General features: G+C 39.8%; 1 protein-coding gene across 1 annotated transcript in view; it reads left to right on the top strand.

The window, feature by feature from the left end:
- Nucleotides 1-3,415: 3,415 nt before the first annotated feature.
- The window catches only part of dapk1 (death-associated protein kinase 1), a 76,134-nt gene continuing 65,514 nt past the window's right edge, over nucleotides 3,416-14,035 (top strand). Inside the window, exons 1-2 of the mRNA XM_042421238.1 lie at nucleotides 3,416-3,567; nucleotides 4,272-4,485. Of these exons, the coding sequence (XP_042277172.1) occupies nucleotides 4,424-4,485 (62 nt within the window). The 5' untranslated portion in view covers nucleotides 3,416-3,567; nucleotides 4,272-4,423. The remainder of the gene's footprint in view (nucleotides 3,568-4,271; nucleotides 4,486-14,035) is intronic.

Here is a 14,035-nt window from a genome sequence, read left to right as displayed (position 1 = left end):
AAAATGTATTTCTCCATGTTGTTGTTGGACTGTGCTTTCTAGAATAGGCCCAATACACTATGACTCTGCCAAATGAATGCAGTGAGGCAATAAAAAGCCACTTGAGTCCAAAATTTAATGATAAAATACATGAGAATGAAGCTACATGGAACATAAAAGTGAAATGTTTGCACTAAAATTTTGTATGAATTCAATAGAGGGTAAGTATTTATGCAAAGCTTTCATATTAATCTTTAATCGTCTGTTCTTCTAATGTTCGCATTTTGAATCCCTGCAGTGCTTCTTGGTCTGGCAAAAGTAATGTTGACCTCATGTTGTTTCGGGGCTGCTCCATCAGTGATGGAGGCAGAAATAGGCAGATAAAGGACATTTTTCAAGTCCTCCTGAAAACAATACTGACATGATGGCCATATGTGCATTGAAAGCACTGGCTTCCAAGTGAAGTGATATTCCTCCTTTCACCTCCATCTTGCATATTTTCACACTACATATTCATTCTTTGCACAACGGCACAAACGCATATGTATAAAATCATTCACTAGATGTACAGAACTCAGCTTCTTTGTATCTCTCTCATGTACAGTAATAAAAACCATCTGGCCCTCTGTTTGTAAGCAAAGTGTGTAATGGCAGAAATCATTTCATTTGCCACCTCTTCAGCTGGTACATGTCAGTTTTGCTGCTTTCTTCACTAAGTGCACAATTATGTGGCTCAGCTGCTCCACTAAAGAGGACCGACAAATTATTCCAGCTTTAAAAGCGCACTGAATCTCCACATCAACAGCCCCTCCAGAGCTGAGTATGTTTACTCCCCTACACTAATATTAGAATTAAAACTGTTATGTTATTTTCTCTAGAAAGAAGCTCCCACTTATCTTTATTTTTTTTCCCTGTTAGGGTGTGTGTCAACAGTTTTTATAAACTTATTAATTGTGAAAGTCTTTAAACAAGCAAAAATGCTAACTTGTCTTTTCCAGCTGTAAATGTGAGAACTTGCAGCTTTTTTCAATTTAATATTTGAATTTGAATTTTGAATTTTTATTTTATTCGATAGGGACGATGCCATTTAACATAGTTCCAATACAGAGCATGAAACTGATGTGTTGCACAGAGAGTTGGGCTTTACATGTACAGTGTAATTAAAATATACAGCTTTCATTATCATAAAACCACAGTATACTACATATATGGAGGTACAATAAAATACACATACAAATACATTGATCGGGAGCACTTTGTGTATATCAGTAGCTCAGCTTTATCTCTGGGGAACACCCCCAACTCCAGGAGTGATGTCCTAATTAGGAAATGTGCGTCATGTAGCAGGTGGATGTGACTCCCCTCGTTGAAACCTGCTGTTAGACGCAACAGCAGAGCAGAGGAGAGAGACTGAGATAGCGATGTAACTGACCTGCGCACTGGTATTTGACATGTTTTTGTTTTGTTTTTTCCTGAAAACAAGTCATTTTTAAAATATTTGTATGAAACAAATATTCATAAAAAAAAAACGAAACACTATTTGTGCTTTGCTGAATAACGTATTTGTATTTGGGCACACCCCTACTTTACAGATTAAGATTTTGCATTCAAAACATATGATGAACTTCTAAAATATGCCACATTATTATAAATTTAACTACCCAACAGTATATAAAATACTTAATATTAACTCCATCTTGATTACTTGAACTACAGCCTCTCTTTAAGGAATTTGACATCCTGCCCTCTGGTCAGATATACAGGTTTCCAAAATATGCATGCAACAGGTTCAAGTTTTCATGTATCAAATGGGCAGTAAGTGCATTTAATTCTAATACTTTATAAACTGCCTCATACAGCTTAGTACTTAATTTGCCTTATCTCTATTCCTCTTGCTGCTGTTTTTACTTGCTTTTAACATATATCCTTATTATCTAAATTGTGTGTAGTACTGGCACTTTTAATGTCAGATGGTCTTGTGTTTTTATTGTGTTTATATTTTCATGATTTGCGTCTTTATGTTGCCTTTCTGCAAATATAATTTCCTATTGTGGGACAACAAAGATCTGTAGTGAACTGAAATGAATAGCAGTAAATGCTACTTACACATTAATGTGTCTGTAATAATATCCCAATAATATAATATAGTGCAACACTCACAGGGGACATTTTTTTCTGAAATATGAGTACTTTTACTATATATATTGCATTGTATACATTACATTGTATATATTGTATTGCATAAATATTGCCAATAATACTTTTAGTTAAGTGATATTTTCAGTGCAGGACTTTGGCCTGTGATTAAGTATTTTTGATGTGAATACTTCCTAAACCACTGGTCGTCACACTGGGCTCTGAGAACTTGTGAGATGCATTTTTTCATTGTTTTCTGATATTTTATATACTACAGAATCACAGAAATAATAGACATAATCAAAATATTCTAAAATATACTGTAATTAGGATTTTAAAGAATTTTTCCTGCTCTTAACGGGTCTCATATTTTTACAGTGTGAAGGGGACCAGACCAGATCAACACTTCACCTTGACTGAGCATGTACAATACAAATCAAAGTCATAATGAGCACTAGAGAGTGAAAGGTCGACAGGGGCCCCTCCTGCTCCAATTTGTAAAGTTTGTTTCTCAGTAACTCATCCAGGGTGTAACCTGCCTCTTTCCCAGTGCATGCTGGGAAAGGCTCCAGCCCCCTGAACTGGATAATTATATTATTATGAATATTATTATTAATTATACCCACTAAATATTGTCTCTGAGAGGAGAAAACACTTTTTCACACTTTGTGTTGTAAATGAGCTTCCAGAGGATGTAGTACGGGCTCTTTAAATAATAGACTGGATAGTCTGCATAGTCTGGTCAACAAATGATATTTTATATAATAATAAAGTTGATTTGTGAGTATTTGTGGAATTATTATTATAAGTATTGTTTTGTCGTGTGGTTTGTTTGTTTTGAGAGTCTGGTGTAGAGGATTTGTATCCCGTACCAGAAAATTTTCAGTACATTTCAATAAACAAAACAAATAGCTAAGCCACTTTTTTCCCCACATTTTAATGATTCAAATAGTCTATCAAATTGTTACACCCTCTGTTAAACTGTGATTAAAATAAAAGTGAAAGCTTTGCTGCCCTCCTGCGACCGAAGCAGCTCCTCCAACTGACATACACAAGTGTTGCCTTTAAGTCCAGTAAAAACCCGGTAATTACAGTTTTATTCTTGAAAAATACAATTTCACTAACATTTCTATCGCCAAAAATCATTACATGGAAATAACCCCGTGTTTATTTTTTGCGTAGAAAACTAATGTCAGAATTTTAAAATGTATGGTTGCCAGATATTAACGTTTTGTTGTATACGTTAACCCGAGCGGCTCTAACTAATGTTCTACAATTTCCCATAGAACTTGAACGCGGCGCCAGGACCAGACTGCCTTACATTGTTAACGTTGATTTCTCTCTTTCAAGCCAGCATTTTGTCTTCCGTGAGCCAAACCTGGGTCACAGGCTCCCACAAAAACGCATGAAATCTCGGCTACATTTGGCTGCAGGGACACACACCGGCATACTGTAAGATACTTTGCAGTGTATTCGTACTATTTCACTCAATTTTAGACCGCGGTGGAGCCAATAACGGTCGGTTAAGCATAACGTACGTTACAAGCTAATGTTAATGTGAATATTTCAGACTGCAGAGGAATATTCAAGGGGCGAGTCGTGGTTTAAATTTAAGAAAAGCTTAATAGGTTTGGCTTTCAAATTATGTTTTTTATGGTTGTGACATTTCCGGTGCACGGTTAAAACTGGGTTAAACACCTGTCCGGCTTCTCTTGAGTCATTATTTAAAGAAGATATGGCTAGCGTTATGACTTTACTCAGCAGTCATTTTTCCTTGCTGGACTAAAAAAAAAAAAAAGGAGGAGTAGCTGCTGCTGCTGCCAAACCGTGTTTCCCATGGCTACACCAAGCTTTCATGAAGGGTTTATTTGCATTCCTAACCAGCCCTTGGTGACATAGTTATGCTTATGTTATCTTGAACACTGGCAGCTGCTGTTATTGCCCAATAATTCAAAGAGGAAAGATCAGCTCCAGGAGTCGTGACGTCGCCCTGGAGGTGCAGGTTCACTGCTCAGTTAGTCAGTTTGGTTTCCTTTTGTTGACTGAACGCCCACCTTTTTCCCAACAACTCACGCCAGGATACATAGCCGAGATCTAATGGTTGTGTTTTTTTTCTCTCTCTCTCTACTGTTTTTTTTTTCCACTCGGTTTTGAAGCCCTAACATGAGGAGGATTGTTGGCCGTAACCCTGCCCAGACCGGAGGCTGCTGGTAGGGATGGTGCCGCTGTGAAGAGCCGGTGTGCCGTTACGGAGGACAAGCCTGTGGTCGGTGGGGGGGGGAAACAGGAGGAAGAGTGCCTGGACAACATGACTGTTTTCAACCAGGAAAATGTTGAGGAATTTTATGAAATTGGAGACGAACTGGGGAGGTAAGTTTCACATGGTGTTTATGCTTATTTCTAATGCGTATGAACTTCCCCTTTCTCATGGATGTGACAGGGAGGGTGGAAGGAAAGGCTGCACATACAGCATTATAACTCATCTGTTTGTGCTCATATAGCTGGCTTTAAATGTGTGTTTTCATGCCACGCTGTACCCACAACACTGCATACTAATGGGTTTAGTCCATACAGGCAAACACTAATGCATAAGCTCACCCATGCTTTCATACATACATAGCCTACTATGCCTGTAAGTAGTGTCCAGGACATGCATCCCCCCACTGTGTGAGTGCGTCTCTGATTAATGCAGTCCATAATGCATCCTTGTCAGTGATGAAGAGGTGAGCATTTGTTACTGAAGCTGCCTGTTCCTGGAGATTTATCGCAGGACGGTATCATAGTGCATCTTTACCGGGAGAGGATTTACATCGCAGCTTGGCATGTGTCCACTTTATCAAATCTCTGTTTGGACAAAGGTGTATGCTGACAATGGGAGAAGAGGAGTTGAATATAGATTAAATAATTTGAGATTCATGGACCGCAGGTGGGGGGTTTTTTCCCCCCACTTCTTTGGATTCTGCAGAAAAGCTTCTTTAATGACAAAGCAGAGTGGTCGCATACAGGCTGAAGAGTGAGAAGGCTATCCTTGATTTGCTGTGCTGTCCTGCTGAATATGAAACCAGTGTTAAAACTGGTTTGTTTTCAGTTGAATGTTTGTTGCATTGATTAAAAGCTACATCATGCTCAGAGCTGCAACGATTAATCAATTAGTTGATCGACAGAAAATTAATCGCCAACTATTTTGGTAAGCTATTTTGAATCAGTTTTGAGTAATTTAAGAAAAAATGTTAAAATTCTCTGGTTCCAGCTTCTTAAATTTAGTATTTTCTGGCTTATTTAGTCCTCTATGATAGTAAACTGAATATTGTTGAGTTGTGGACTGTTTGACAAGACATTTTAGGTTGCAACTTGGGCTTTGGGATCAACATTTTTCTCCATTTTCTGACATTTTATGGACCAAAAAACTAATCGATTAATCAAGAAAATAATCAACAGATTAATCAAAAATGAGAATAATCGTTAGTTGCAGCTCTAATCATAGTAAAGGTAGAAATAACACAAGCATGGATGCATTTACCCCCACTAGTGGGTCGCAGACGCCCGCTCAGATATCTGTCAGAAACAGGGAAATGGATCTCTGTGAGTTTCTGGTTTATCAAAGTGACACATGTACCTTGTGTTGGTAATAATCAACCAATTGTTTTCTGCTCTCTAAGGCCTATCAGGCGACACCGCTTCCCCCTTTTTTTAGAGCTCACCTTCCCTCGCTGTGGGGGAGAGCTGAAGTTGCTGTCGCTGCTTCGCTATGCTACTTTGGTAATGGAGACGATTGAGGAGCTTTGTCTAATGGGATTGAATTTCTGGCTGGAGGTAAAGACGCGGCTATGTGAGCGTGATAGTCTCATTTTGGTCGTCACTCCAGCACCGGGGATCCATTATTCATTGTGGTTTTTGATTAAGATAGTAGAGATTTTAAATGGGGTTTTCTGTCATCATAATGTGATAATCATAAACTTTCCAACATTTGAAAATATGGTAAACATGTCAGTCTTGTGAAGCAGGCTTCCAAGCAAGTTTTGACGGTGCTCCAAACAGTCTTGATAGAGTATTGCACATATCATTTTGGGGGGGATTTCATTTCTTTATGAAACATAAGCATTGTATATGGCTTGGAGGGAGCTTAAGGCTACATGCATAATAGGGATAAAAGGATTTTTTTTATTATTTTGATAACAGATTAATCATGTCAGTCATTTTTCAAGCAAAAACTTCAAATATTCTCTGGTTCCAGCTGGTCAAATGTGAGGATTTGCAGCATTTCTCTGTTTTATGTCATCATAAATTGAATATCTGTCGTCTTTCTGACTGTTAGTTGAATAACACAAGACATTTGAAGACATCACGTTTGACTCTGGGAAATTGTAACAGGCATTTCTCAATGTTTTCTGACATTTTAGATAAAACAAACATACTTAAGGTCATTGCTTTTGTCACAGCCTCATTTACAAAAAAATTTTCCTCTAAATGTTTTTCATTGGCTTCGTCTCGGGTGAACTTTGGATTAAACAAAGTTAGCTTGTGTTGATAACAAGTGACTTTCTCTATTCATCGGCTAAATTACAGCAGCATGACCTGCACTATAATGCCTTGCACGCTTAAAAGACAGAGAGGCTTTTGATCTGACTGTACACCAGGCCTGACTCTGGCCGGAATTGGATTGAGGCCTGTTTGGTTTGGCAAAATAGGAAAAATGAGAAATCACCCAAGCAGCGACTTTATCCTTTCACTGACACCGATGCCGCCTGCTTTGGCGTGCACGCATGATCGAACCGAAGCCCGGTGAAACCGAGCATCTAGTCATCATTACTGTATGTTCACGATGAGTGTGCAAGCAGTATAATGAGGAGGAGAGTGAGGAAGTAATATGCAGGGTTCGGTAGATACAGTAGGAGGAGATGTGAAGGGTGCAGGAGGCTCTCAAGTGTTCACATTATCCAAAATGATTGATTCATCCGACCGTAATTTAACTGGCTTATGACTTGGATCTGGTTTCTCAGGCTCGACAGTGCTTTGTGTACATGTGGGGGGGAACTAGCAACATTTTTACCAGCCCTGTAGATTTACAGAAGGAAACTCGGAGAACTGGAATTATCAGAGGTGCAAAACGAACCGCCATTCAGAGAAATGCCGGTGTCACAACAGGTTAGCCGTTGAGCCTCCTGGCGAGGCATCAAGTTGTTACTTGTGGAGCCGAATTGTAAAAAGTGTGATAATCCCAGGCAAATGCATCAGTGGTCAAATGCTCCCTTTTGAACCGTGTCCAAAAAAAAAATGGCCGTTAAGTCTGTATCTCGGCCGTGTTTCAAAGTGCTCCTGATAGAAAGTGCAGCTGCCGGTGTCCTCCGAAGCCTTTTCCGCTAATAAGGGAAGCTCTGACCGCATCTGCACTCAGCTGATCTCTAATTGCCTCGCAGATTGCCTGAAAAATTGTCACTTTCTGCCTGCGGTCAGCGTGGAATCACTGAAGACATTATAGCTGCCGGCATCTAAAAGGATCTCCTGTTTGATACCTCCTGGTGCTGTGGTGTGTGTGACTATCATGACTGCAGTGATAAAAACACTATTAAGGCATAAGGTCTCTGTAGCTGGTGGTTCAGGAATAATGACATATTGAGGGGTAGGCTTTTTATATAATCATTAGTTGCATCCCTTATATATTCACATATAACCAATTTCATGCCAAAAAAACCAAGTGTTCAGTGTTTACCACAGAATCTTATTGTCATGATAAAACCATAAATTATGATTAAACCATAATTTGCAAACTAAAACCCACACTAATTAAATTCTAATGTAACCAGCTCCTGTTGTCTGGGGGATTGGGGAAATCTGGGACACTGTGCAGCCTTCACAATTAAGTTAATTTTTTAAAAAGCATCATGAAACGGATGAATAGAGCGTACACAACCTGTATACCGTAACGTGTCGGAGATACAATTTGCTGTGACCGTCAGAAGCGTATATGGCCGGTGACGTCCATCCATCGGTGGTCAGAGAGAGCGTCTTGCACCGTGTCAGACGAGCTGATAGAGTTGATGTTGCTCCACTTGTTTGAAGTCTCCGCTGCCTCACCGCTGTGGTAAACTAGCTGGTGAGTCCTCTGATTAATTGGAGTTGTAGAGTAAAAAGTTGGCAAACAGCCTTATGTTTGTCGGTAATTTTGCCATCTACGGTGCAGAACCCAAAATACTTCCACACACTGCCTCTCAGATGCTTCTGTGTCATGATTATTCGATTAGCACAGCTTTGCTCGCTGCTGTCCTTCTCCGTTTTCATTTATTAGCTTAAGTTTACTGGTAGGTCAGAGAGCGATCAGGTCAAGCTGATGTGACTTTGTGAATTTTAATCTCTGCTGGATCAGATGGCAAACTACGCTTATAGACTGTAAATATTGAATTCAAACAGGTCATTACAGTTTGAATATTTAATTTTTCCCCACATTTGAATAAGACTTCAGATTTCAAATAAAAAGTGATAGTCCTAATAGAGCGTGTAAAGAAAATAAAAGTCTAACTGAAGGTTTTAGAGTATTTTTCCATGGCTGTCACGGCTGAAGAGGAACCCCCATCACGTCAGCAGCAGACGACACTGACTGGCTGATATCTGATCTTTCATACGTGGACAGTATCAGTCTAGGATATCAGCAGGCTTTTATGTTGGTCTAACAGTCGCATGCAGTCATTTAGGATCCCTCAGCCGTGTTTTTATTTAGCGAAACAGAGCAGCATCCAAGAAGACTGGTGGAGCAGAATTACTGGTGGGTCATGTGAGTTGAATTCAGAGTGTTTTTCTTGTTTTGTTTTCTTCAGTTTCATTTCTTCGGAGACCCACTGACTCAGCCACTTTTCGGCTGACTTGGAGAGAGGAAGAAGAACTAAGACATTAGCTGACTGTGGAATGCATTTGGTGTGTGTGTGTGTGCCCTTCATCTGGTCCACAGGGCAGTTTTAGACTTTGCATATTCTGCCTCTATCATTAGTCTGCATTAATCTGACCGCTGTGCGGCTCTCCACCAACTGGCGCTCCTTTTGTGTCTATGGTGTATGTGTGTGTCTGGGCGTGTGACTGCCATTCGTAGAGGAGGAGGGGAGGGTATAAGGATTCTGAAATGCAAATGAACTTAAAATGCATAAAACTGGGACAGCGTTTGGGTTATTCCTCTGCAAAAATCACCTCAAAGACAAAGTTCTATGAATACAAATTAGGATTACACGCAAGACATCCTCATCGGTTCCTGTATTAAATGGCCCTATAATTTAGAATCTCTTTCTCTTCCTCAAGAAACAGCTAATCTTTATGTAGATTATTAAAAATACATCTACAGAATGTTCAATACAGCAAACTGACATTTTTAACACACCAACACCAGCTAATGCCTTGCATACACTCCATGCAGACTGTACCCCAGCTACTGACCTAGATTTACCCCCCCCCCTCTACCCTTGGTTGCATTATTGGGTGGAGGGGCTGTCTGGGTAGCAGGAGTGGCCTTGATGAGGCCTGCCACTCACCCGCACCAACCTCCCCACCCCCCTTCGACCCCTAGGAGCGGCAGCGCTGGTGGATAAATGCAACCATACCAGTTTTTAACAACAACACTGATCTCAGGGATTTGCCTTTTGAGTAAATTCTGGTACAGCGTTTATGTTACGTATTGATAGACACGGGAAAGAAGAAAATGCAGATACAGGACTGAATTATTTGTGCTAGTTCTTATTGATCCCATGTTTAATTCAACGGTTGTCATTTCTTACACTTCTTACATTCTCATAAGTCGATGCTTATTTCGGTAAGAGCTACTGCAATAGTGATTCATTCTGTACTTCTTCTGTATTAGGTTACTGTCAGGCAAAATCCAGTGGCTCACAAAAGGTGATGAACTTCAAAGGTCACATATTATACTTCTTTTCAACAAGTTAATATAGGTCTCTGAGGTCCCCAGAACATGTCTTTGAAGTTTTTTGCTGAAAATACCACTGAGATTATACTTTTTTTTTTCTCACATAAGTTTTTATTGAGTTTTCACAAAGATTTAAACAGAACAGCACATCAACATTAACACAAGGAATAATACAATAAGATACATAAACAAATAAAAAGTATAAAAATAACAATGGAATGGAAATATTTCAATATGCATGCAAATGTATTTTATTTTATTATTTTAATTCAGTCAGTGTCATGTCTCATATAAATCTTCCATTTTTTTCCAGTCCTTTTTTAAATCTATTCTCTTTGACTCTCAAAAGGTATATGGACTTTTCCATAATAAAAATGTCTTCCAGCCAGTGTTCCTGATTTGGAGTCAACGTCTGGTAACGGCTTTCTTTCTTGCTGCAAGTTAAACTTCAGCCAAGTAGAGAGATCTTCCTCTCATCACAGCATAATCAGTGTTCCCATCGAGATACATCACAGGACAGGTATTTGGGATGTCATATCCCAAAATATTTTTAACAACAACATTAACATTTGCCCAATACAGCGTTATCTTTGTACAATTCCAGAAAATATGCGAACGGTCAGCCTCCGTGCTCCCACACAGCACTTCAACAGTGTTGTTGTGCAGCAAGTTGGCTGCTTTTTATTTTGGGTGTTTAAATTCTTCCAGCAGAATTCCCTCCATACTAGTGATTTTGTAGATGCACATTGTGTCTCCCACATTTGATACCATTCTTCCTCTGTTATCTGTTAACTCTGCTTCCCATTTTGCTTTTATGTAGGCTAGAGCGTCAATCCCCCCCCACCCTTGCTTCCCCACAAAGCTTGGTAGAAAGCAGACATGACCTGAGGCCCCTTCTGTTTGTATGCATCCGCAATCACCCCAATCACATTATTTGAAGTTTCATCTGGTTCCAACCTTATCTCTTTTGTAAAGGAGTCTCATAAATTCACCATTTTCTGAAATGGTGCACATTCCCCTTATGCCTTTTTGCTCCCATTCTTTGAATACCGGATCATACACCCCTGGCTTAAACTTTGAGTCATATGCAAACCACATCAGTGTGCAAACCCCTCCCTTTAATTTATAGTTTTTCTACTATAACATTCCATATTTGTAGCTGAATGCTACTTTTGCAACCATAACATGTCTCAAAGCCCCTATCAAATATTGAGATTATGCATTCTAGCATGCCTCTATGCCCCTCGGTTACAGTCCTGTACTTGATGGGCTGTTTCTGTGGCTATGCAAATGATCTGCTCTTCCCCAATGCCCCACTCTGGAACTGGTTGTGGTTTTCTGGCCGTGATACAATGCGAGATTATATGACCGCAACAGGAGAGATCGAGGGCCGTTGACAGTATTCATATTCATACTGGAACTGCAACGGAGCTGCAGTAGCATCACTAATAATAGTATTACAGTAACTCTAAGTGTATCTGTGGATCAGCATGGGCGTATTAGCCTCGGCTTGACTTTACACATACTGTGCCCAGCGGACCACAACAGCTTTATGGTCTGAGCGAGTTAGCTGCTTGGTGCTAATCCAAGTTACACAACGTTGCCAAGCAAAGGAATTCCTGAAGTTTGATCATTTCTTTTTTCACACGTGTATCGTTACCTTCATGGCATGTCTATCAAATACGTTTACATAACGTTAGAACACACACATACCAGCAAGGATCACGGAGCAGAACGGGCTTTCGTGTAATAACAAAACTGCAGTATAAAGTTCCAGCAGTCGTTGTGGGGACGTTTCCATCAGAAATAAAGTGAATCCAATGGGTCTTCACTCCCTCAGATGATGGGAGGACATAAAGACTGTCCTGTTGATTCAGTAGATTTTCAGCGAGAGGGGACCGTGTTCAACAGATCCCTTTATGATGTCATAAAGGGAGACAAATTTAAACAGTGTTTTTGCACACACATTTACTGAAAGATCGAGCAGGAGAAAAAGAGAGAGTATGGTCTTTTCTCATAGTTTGGGTGTCTCTACACACACCAGGGGACAGATATTTATGTTGAAAAGACATGGGGAAAAGTGCATTTTGCATCATATGTGACCTTTAAATTTTTGCCTTAATGCATTTGAAATTATAAGCCACGATTGGTAATAGCCGCTGTGGGTGGACGGACAGAGAAAGACCAGAGCTCAAACTTCTTCAACAGAGAAGTCCAGTGAACAAAGACGTCCTTGAACACCCACACAGTTTGATTGACACATGATCTCTGGAAGGTGCAGTGCAAAAACACCACGCAAAGAGCATTCACAAGCAAAGATGTCAGCATTTTTTCCACCCATTTTTCTCTTCACTTTCTATTACCGAAAGCCTTATCTGCACTGTCTGTGCTGCAAGAAGACTTTATTTACTGTAAACTGCAGCGATCGGAGTCTTCTTGTAAATGAAAACACAACTGTTAATCACACGGGGACATAAAATGAATAAAAAAATGTTTCAACCTTCTGCACCTTTCCAAAAATCTGAGTATTTTTCACTGAAAATTGTTTAAAAGCGAAAGATAAACGGGGTCAAGAGGTTAAACAAAGAATTTTCCATGTGGAATGACGCTATAGATAAAGACTCTGATGGGTAACATCCTTCTCACCGGCTGCCACCGTCCTGTGTGTATTTACATTTCAGTCATTTAACTGACACACTTATCTGTAGCACTGAGTCTGAGCCTGTCTGTTGCCAACATTATCTAGCAGTAGTAAGGAGTGAATGAGTCAGAGAGGCATGATAATATTCCTGTGACCTCAGGATCAGCATGAACAGTAAAAGAGAAGTGCTGGAAAAAGATAAATAAGAAAAGTAAGAGCTAAAGACTGTTAGGGGGTTGTTTTGCTTGACAGTGGATGGAGAAGTGATTTATTCAACGGTGCAAGTTTAGTGTAATTTGGTCAGTTTTTCTTTCTTTTCTTGTTCTCCGTCATTGTCTCGAAGGCCAGTCTGTCCATCTTTGTCTTAAGCCTCGAGATCGTTCCAGTCAGAAATTGAAATCTGACTCATAAGGAATGTCCTCGAGGAGCGTAATGATTTATTTTCAATTAATCTCTGCAGTCAATGGAGGGTAATTGGATCCCTGCCAACTATGTTAACGGGTAAATGGCAGGGGTGTCACGCTCTGCGGTGTGTGTATACAGTATGTGTGTGTGTGTGTGTCGGGGGTGGAGGGTGAGCTACAGCCCTTTGTGGTCAATTAGGAGTCGACTGCAACCAGTCAAGCGTGGAAACCGAAGAGCTGTGATTGTCAGGAAAAGACAACTTTCCACTTTTCTGTCTTTTCATCCACCCTGTGTTGCTTTTGCACTCTCGCTAATACTCATCCATGAGATTCTTATCCCCCGCTGTTAACAATTATAAATAACTATACTGAGCCTACTGTACCTTTTACATGGAGCCTTTTATTCCACTAACAGTATTAAGTGTAATAGCCCAGAAGAGTAGAAATCAGAACAGTTGATCAAAATAAACTGGTGAGAAACTTCACTCTGTTAGAAAGGGCTTGTGTTAACATTTTATATCACATGTTAGAAAAGTTTATTATATAACGCTCCTTCCAATATGTTCTTTTTTTGGAATATCTATTCTTTTATCATACATACTCGCCCACTGAAGTCACTCGATATCAGACTATACATACTGTACTTGCAAACATGAAGCACCGTTCATTTCAATTAATTGCTTGTGACATGTCTTTTAAAATGAATTAGTATTCTTATGATTTCTTTGCTGATTGGAATTTAAAATACTGGATCAACCTGCTGGGAATTCAGTGTTTCCTTTGGGATTTTTTTCAGGGGGTGGGTGATAGGCCCCTCGAAACTACTAGTTTTGTCACAGGGTGGTGTGTCACGGATATGGATATATGGTGTCAACAGTGTTGTCATAGATGCGTGTAGTAAGGCGGTTGTCCTTATTGGTGTTTTTCTCTAAACAAGTGCACATAAATTACAACACATAAATAAACATAGGC

The sequence above is a fragment of the Thunnus maccoyii genome, chromosome 9, assembly GCF_910596095.1.
Source record: "Thunnus maccoyii chromosome 9, fThuMac1.1, whole genome shotgun sequence".
NCBI lineage: Eukaryota > Metazoa > Chordata > Actinopteri > Scombriformes > Scombridae > Thunnus > Thunnus maccoyii.
This window is presented reverse-complemented; position numbering and strand designations above follow the sequence as displayed.